General features: G+C 37.8%; 1 protein-coding gene across 3 annotated transcripts in view; it reads right to left on the bottom strand.

Moving 5' to 3' along the window:
* bud23 (BUD23 rRNA methyltransferase and ribosome maturation factor) overlaps positions 1–6,720 on the bottom strand; it is a 31,199-nt gene extending 24,479 nt beyond the window's left edge. For 2 of the 3 annotated variants that reach the window (XM_061973065.1, XM_061973066.1), the window contains exons 1-4: positions 6,551–6,720; positions 6,278–6,315; positions 4,843–4,938; positions 4,564–4,646 (exon numbers count right to left, since the gene is read on the bottom strand). In XM_061973065.1, coding sequence (XP_061829049.1) covers positions 4,564–4,646; positions 4,843–4,938; positions 6,278–6,315; positions 6,551–6,595 — 262 coding nt within the window. In that variant the 5' untranslated portion in view covers positions 6,596–6,720. The remainder of the gene's footprint in view (positions 1–4,563; positions 4,647–4,842; positions 4,939–6,277; positions 6,316–6,550) is intronic. The other variant, XM_061973064.1, reaches the window with a different exon arrangement.
* Between the last annotated feature and the right edge of the window lie 780 nt (positions 6,721–7,500).

Genomic DNA, 7,500 nt, shown 5'->3' on the forward strand with positions numbered 1-7,500 from the left:
CAATTAATCTAACAATCAAAAAAAGCACTTTATATGTAGAAAGGTTTTGTTAAGAAACCATTCTGAGCCTTATCTTATTTAGTTTTTATTTTATATATGTTGACCACATTAACCCTGGCAATGGACCCTGTGTGTATATGTATGTTATGCCATTGTTTACAAATTTGGTAAATAAATAACCAAAACATGTATATTTTGTCGAAAATGAACCGAACCGTGACCTCTAAACCGAGGTACGTACCGAACCAAAATTTTTGTGTACCGTTACACCCCTAATATATATATATATATATATATATATATATATATATATATATATATATATATATATATATATATATATGTATATTATTTATTTGGCCGTTTTTGTTAACAAGTTAAAGGTGTTTAATGATAATACAAGCATGTTTAACATTCCTTTCTTTCATGAAGACAAGAATATAAGTTGGTATGATTGTGATAACTTGCATTGATTGGAATCAGACAGTAGTGATGATAACCTCCACATTTTCATATGGAGGACAAAAAAAGTCCTCCTTTTTGTCCAATACCACATGAAAGTGCTTGCTTTTTGGCATCTTATTTGTCCAGCTTCCATACTCCTCACTTTACAAGAAATACATTGGCGACAAACTCCATGGCTTGCTAGCTTGTTTGCGCTAGCTTTCGGAGATTCTTATTTTGTTAGTGCAGGCAGGATGGAGCAGCACTTTTATTGTGAAAACAGGAACTGAGCGGTCAGTCTTTAGGCTTTTGACGGGATGTGTGGCCTTGTGGATAGTGTCCGCCGTGAGATGGGTAGGATGTGAGTTCAAACAGCGGCCGAGTCATACCAAAGACTATAAAAATGGGAGCCATTACCTCCCTGCTTGGCACTCAGCATCAATGGTTGGAAGTGGGGGTTAAATCATCAAAAATGAATCCGCTGCTGCTCACTGCTCCCCTCACCTCCCAGGGGGTGATCAAGGGTGATGGGTCAAATGCAGAGAATAATTTTGCCACACCTAGTGTATATGTTTGACTATCATTGGTACTTTAACTTACAGTTGAAATAAAAACAGTTTCTCGCCTTTCTGTCGGTCATTTTTTCTTAATAATGATCTGGCAGCAGCCAGTGTCATCTCACAAGACTTTCAGGTGCCGTGAATGTCAATCAAGTGACAAAAGTAACGTCATAGTGAAGATCGATGATCTATTGGTGTATTTTTTCAATACCTGGCTGGCGGTCGACTGACACACCTTCTGCAATCGACCGGAAGCTCGCGATCGACGTAATGGGCACTCCTGGTTTACATGTTAGCATTTAAGCTAGCGAGCGCCAGTCCTTCCGTATCAAAGTGCGATTATGAATGCCGGTTTTTCGACCATTTTAATTTAATACTAACCGTTGGGAGATTTACAGCGGTTATTATTAGTACCGTTGATTTGTAGTTGAAACGACAGCCGCAGAAAGCAATGCAAAAGAGTGACCGCTCTTGCAGACCGTCTTGCTCACCTAACACACACACAAAAACCCCCACAAACTTTGATATGAAAATAAGAGCCACGGGTTGGCCAGGCTTGCACTATGTGATGCTAGAAGGCCACAAAGACGCACAAAGACTCAAAGACACTAAATGATGACAAGATGATTCACCCCCTTCTTTTCAGTCCGCTATAGCAGGGGTCCCCAACCTTTTTTGCACAAAGGGACCGGTTTAATGTCGGTATTATTTTCAGGGACCAGCTTTCCGCTTGTGCCGGATAAATACAGCAAAAATAAATGCATGAAAAACACAACTCACTATAACGCTGAATTAGTGATAGGCTTGTTTCTTTGCAATGAGATCCCCAGCAGGTTACCATCAACCTGCTGGGGACTGCAGATGGAAATTATTTTTTGGCTACAATCTGTCACATTTTTATTTTATATGTTCATTAATGTGCATTTTATCATGTCACAAAGTTATAACAAATATAGCAAATGGCAACCAAAACCATGCACTTGGGCATAGGTTGATTGGCAACACTAAATGGTCCCTAGTGTGTGAATGTGACTGTGAATGTTGTTTGTCTATCTGTGTTGGCCCTGTGATGAGGTGGAGACTTGTCCGGGGTGTACCCAGCCTTCCGCCCGAATGCAGCTGAGATAGGCTCCAGCACCCCCCGCGACTCCAAAAAAGGGACAAGCGGTAGAAGATGGATGGATGAATGGCAACTTCCTATGAGGAGTTTTATTGTACATCTACAGTATAAACAAGCTTATTGGTGTGTCTAGTGCAGGGGTGTCCAACCTTTTTTGCACCACGGACCGGTTTAATGTGGGTATTATTTTCAGGGACCGGCTTTCCACTTGTGCCAAATAAATACAGCAAAAATAAGTGCATGAAAAACACAACTCACTGTAACGCTGAATTAGTGGGAGCCCTGGGCTTGTTTCTTTGCAATGAGATCCCCAGCAGGACTGCAGATGGAAATCATTTTTGGGCTACAATCTGTCACATTTATATTTTATATGTTCATTAATGTGCATTTTATCATGTCACAAAGTTATAACAAATATAACAAATGGCAACTTCCTATGAGGAGTTTTAATGCACATCTATAAACAAGCTTATCGGTGTGTCTAGTGCAGGGGTGTCCAACTCTATGAGGGCAGTTATGGCTGCCCTCAGAGGGCCGCTTGTAACTAAGAGTAATATTCCCCTTATAATATTATTGCACAACAATATATATTTTTTACGTACTCCGTTAAAAAAAATCTGTAGACCAGCAGCTCAGTTGGCAGAATCCTACCGTGGATTTGATCGTTTTCTTTTTCTTACAGGACATTGCTGTAAATAGAAAAAGGCTACCATGTTTTTTTTATGATAAAATTGTGACAGAGCAGCCAGTGTTAATCATGAACTCTATGGTTGTTGTTTTTGCGCTGTATTACTTTAAATTTAAAAAAAAATGTACGACTGTTTTTTTATGATAAAATTTTGGCCACTGAGCAGCCATTTTTTTCCCCACCGTAAAATCTATTACCATTTTTACAATGTATAATTTAATGGATAACTTGCTTTGAAATAAGCCAATCAGGTATTTTTTTTCATGTTGAATGTATGATAATATATTTGTTACATTATTCGGAAACATGAAACTAATAGTTCCTTTATTATCAGAGATAACTACTTTGCAACCTAAAATCATACAAATGTAACTAACATTACATTATTAACATTATTATTACAGATTCACACATAAATCAAGCAGATATTTATTTATTTAAGTATGTATTTTGTATTTTAAGAAAAAACATGTTTAATGTATAATACTATAGTGTCCTCCCTAGATGAACTGTACAGTGCCAGGTGCCTCAAAAAGGCCCAAAACATCATAAGGGACCCATCTCACCCTGGACATAAACTTTTTGAACTGCTGCCCTCGAGGAGATACAGGACAATAAAATGCCAGACAAACAGACTTAAGAACACTTATTACCCGAGAGCAATAGTGTCGCTGAACACAAGACGACAATAATGACTGTGCATGTGAGCTGTGTGCTTGCTATATTTATGTATTTTATGTATTTTTATCTATTTATCTATGTTCTTATGGTTTTATGTGTTATGAATTTGCACTAAATTAGTTTTGCTTACAATTTCGTTGTACAATGTACAATGACAATAAAGATATATTCTATTCTATTACTTTATTAGATATAATTGAATCAAAAAACATGCAATTGCATGCAATGAATGTATGTTTTACTGTCAAAATGGAAAGAAAGAATGCATTTAGTAAGTACTTTATTGATGCATATTATTTTCAGGCGTGGGCGGGCCATATAAAATGGTATGGCTGTAGTTTGACACATGCGGTCTAGTGGGACAGGCGAAAGTTAAGTCGTAGAAAATGCATTCGTTTATAAATTATTTTATGTGTCTGTGCGGCCCGGTAGCAAATGCGTCACGTCCCGGCACCGGTCCCCGGACCGGTGGTTGGGGCATTCCTGCGCTATAGCACAAACACGCGCTGGTCCTGAAACCGATAAAAATCGTGAAGGCTCTTGAAGCATACACACGTAAAACTTAGCAACGCAATTTTCATTGATCGTCGGTTAATTGACTTATCGAATATTGGCCCAGGCCAACCCAAATATGTTATTTTTGTTGTATAAAAAGAATGGTCGTCTGATATTCAGTAGATTTATGCACGTGCCAACTGGTGCCAATACCAAGATAGTCATAGTTTTTCTCCCTACCACTCACACATCTGGAGAGATTGAGCCTTGACATAAAAACAGACCCCCAAGAAAAAAATGCCTTAATGGTTTTCAACAAACAACAGATGATGCTAATTTTAAGATAATAGTGATCAATTTACATAAAACTTTTTTGTTTTTAATTTTTCCAGAACCTTTCCCCCCCCAAAAAAAGTAGTTTAAAAAAAGAAAGGTTGTGTTATATGTGGGTCACTACGTATTTCCTAACTCCACAATCCATTGTGAGAAAAGTTGACATAACTATGCTGTGGAAAACATTCTCTCTGCTATTATGTCCAGGGTCATAATCGTTAAATCAGAAAGTTTGCACTAACCCAGCATGGCGGTGCTGATGTCAACACCAACCCAGTAGTGTCCTTCTTCTGTCAGGTAGTCGCCACTCAGACCAGAGCCACACCTGAGACACATAATAAAACACTGAGTTTCACCTCAATGAGGCCAAACATGTATATGATATGATTATTTTTTGCAGTGGAGTACACCTGCTCTGCATTATACTGAGAGTGGTTCCTCCTATTATTGTAGCTACGTGTATGAGAGAAAAAAATATCGATACATTTTAGGATTATGTATAAACTTGAATAAATATTCACCCAACGTCCAGCAGGAAGCATGGCTGTCCCTCTGGCAGGTTCAAAAGCTCCACAGCTCTCTCTGACATCTGGGTCTGAATCTCGATCATTCGAGAACTGATGAACAGCAAAAAAAAACATGCATTAATGCAACAGCAAACATTCAACTTGTTGCTACAAATACTGTATCTAATTTATTGAATAAAATCAACCTGAACCAATTTAATCCAGGTCTCTATCTAAAATGGTTTGTTTGACAGGCTTTCAATAATGACACCAACCTTTTTATAATGGGCTAAATATTAAGAAAGTTATGACATTTTTAACAAAACGGTCACACCTAAAATCTTAAGCCCCATTGACTTTGTATTGTAGAAGTCAATTGTCAGTTTAGCATCTTTGTTTTCTACCTGTCAACTGTCAGTTTAGCATCTTTGTTTTCTACCTGTCAACTGTTAGTTTAGCATCTTTGTTTTCTACCTGTCAACTGTCAGTTGAGCATCTTTGTTTTCTACCTGTCAACTGTCAGTTGAGCATCTTTGTTTTCTACCTGTCAACTGTCAGTTTAGCATCTTTGTTTTCTCTTGTCAACTGTCAGTTTAGCATCTTTGTTTTCTAACTGTCAACTGTCAGTTTAGCATCTTTGTTTTCTACCAGTCAACTGTCAGTTGAGCATCTTTGTTTTCTACCTGTCAATTGTCAGTTTAGCATCTTTGTTTTCTACCTGTCAACTGTCAGCTGAGCATCTTTGTTTTCGACCTGTCAACTGTCAGTTTAGCATCTTTGTTTTCGACCTGTCAACTGTCAGTTTAGCATCGTTGTTTTCTACCTGTCAACTGTCAGTTTAGCATCGTTGTTTTCTCTCTCTCTCTCTCTCTGCCCACTACTTGCTGTCCATATCCTACCAAGTCAGACCTACACTGTTCCAATATCCATTTCTCTGTTCTCAATTGTTGATGACTGATGATCCGCACCCCAGATTGTAAATAATGTAAATAATTCAATGTGATTATCTTGTGTGATGACTGTATTATGATGATAGTATATATCTGATAGTATATATCTGCATCATGAATCAATTTAAGTGGACCCCGACTTAAACAAGTTGAAAAACTTATTCGGGTGTTACCATTTAGTGGTCAATTGTACGGAATATGTACTTCACTGTGCAATCTACTAATAAGTCTCAATCAATCAACTGTCAGTTTAGCATCTTTGTTTTCTCCCTGTCAACTGTCAGTTTGGCATCTTTGTTTTCTACGTGTCAACTGTCAGTTTAGCATCTTTGTTTTCTACCTGTCAACTGCCAGTTTAGGCTACTCGCTGGCTCCTCGTCACCACTTCAAGATGGCGGCCCAATTTCTCGCGTCACAGCAGCCAATGCTGCGTCCACTTATAACAAGTCTATGGGTACAACACTACCAGAAGGTGACATGAATGTAGCATCCAGACTTACTTTTGAGAGTATTTCTTTGCCTCCTTTGCGTCGTAAAACTAGAGAACACAACAGTTTGAATTAATAATCACGAAGCCCACGTTCACTTATTGCCACCAGTAATAAAACAAATAGAATATTACTTGAACATCAGTAATACAACATACATAATATTACTTGACAACAAATAGAATATTACTTGAACGAGGGCTAAAACCCAACATTAGCTAGCTATCATAGCGTGCAGTTTACATGTAAACTGTTAGCTGAGCTGCCACAAAAACAAAGACGAACCACATCTGGAGGGGCAGAATGTTCTGGTCGTCGACAGGAGCTCATACTTCTTCCTTGCTGTGAGTTTGTGTCTGGGGGAAACTATAGTTAGTCTACTTGAAATGAAGTAAACACATGTGACTACCAGCTCTGCTTGGCCAGCCTTCTTCTTCTTCGGCTAACCACACATTGGAATTAAAGGTGAAGGTAGGTTGCTGTGTCGCCACCTAGCGACCATTAGCGTACAAAGCCCAGTGTTTGGGTTTTCTTTTTTGGATTTTCAAAACCTTTATTTACAGTTTTTCCCAATTGCTTACACACAATTTTTTAAATTTTCACACAGTTAACAAAGTCTACACACAGTAAACAAAACCACTGTGTAGATTTTCCTAATATTAAGGACATACATAGAATCTGCTTCACAATTTTTGCGAAATATTACACACAATGCTTTACACACACCTTCCCATCTTGCACACATATAAGGATTGTGATACACACATCTTGCTATTCTGGGGATATTTTAGAAGCATGCTGTTATTGGTATTTTAGTCATTTTATATTTTTAAACGACTGGAGTGAGACAGTTGCTGCTTCGTGATTGGTCAGCTATGATTACTACTTCCTGTAAACAGTGATTCCTATTGGTCGACAGTATATTGTCGTTGGCAGAAGTTGCATTTATTTATTTACTGTATTTAAAAATATATGATTTGTATACATATATTTTTGGGAGGTTGAATAATATTCTGGGTATATTTTAGAAGCATGCTGCCATTGGTATTTTAGTCATTTTATATTTTTAAACGAGTTGCTGCTTCGTGATTGGTCAGCCATGATTACTACTTCCTGTAAAACAGTGATTCCTATTGGTCGACAGTATGTCGTTGGCGGAAGTTGCATTTATTTATTTACTGTATTTAAAATATGTACTTTGTATACAAATATTTTTGGGAGATTGAATAAGATTC

Source organism: Nerophis lumbriciformis, linkage group LG17 (assembly GCF_033978685.3).
Source record: "Nerophis lumbriciformis linkage group LG17, RoL_Nlum_v2.1, whole genome shotgun sequence".
Lineage (NCBI taxonomy): Eukaryota > Metazoa > Chordata > Actinopteri > Syngnathiformes > Syngnathidae > Nerophis > Nerophis lumbriciformis.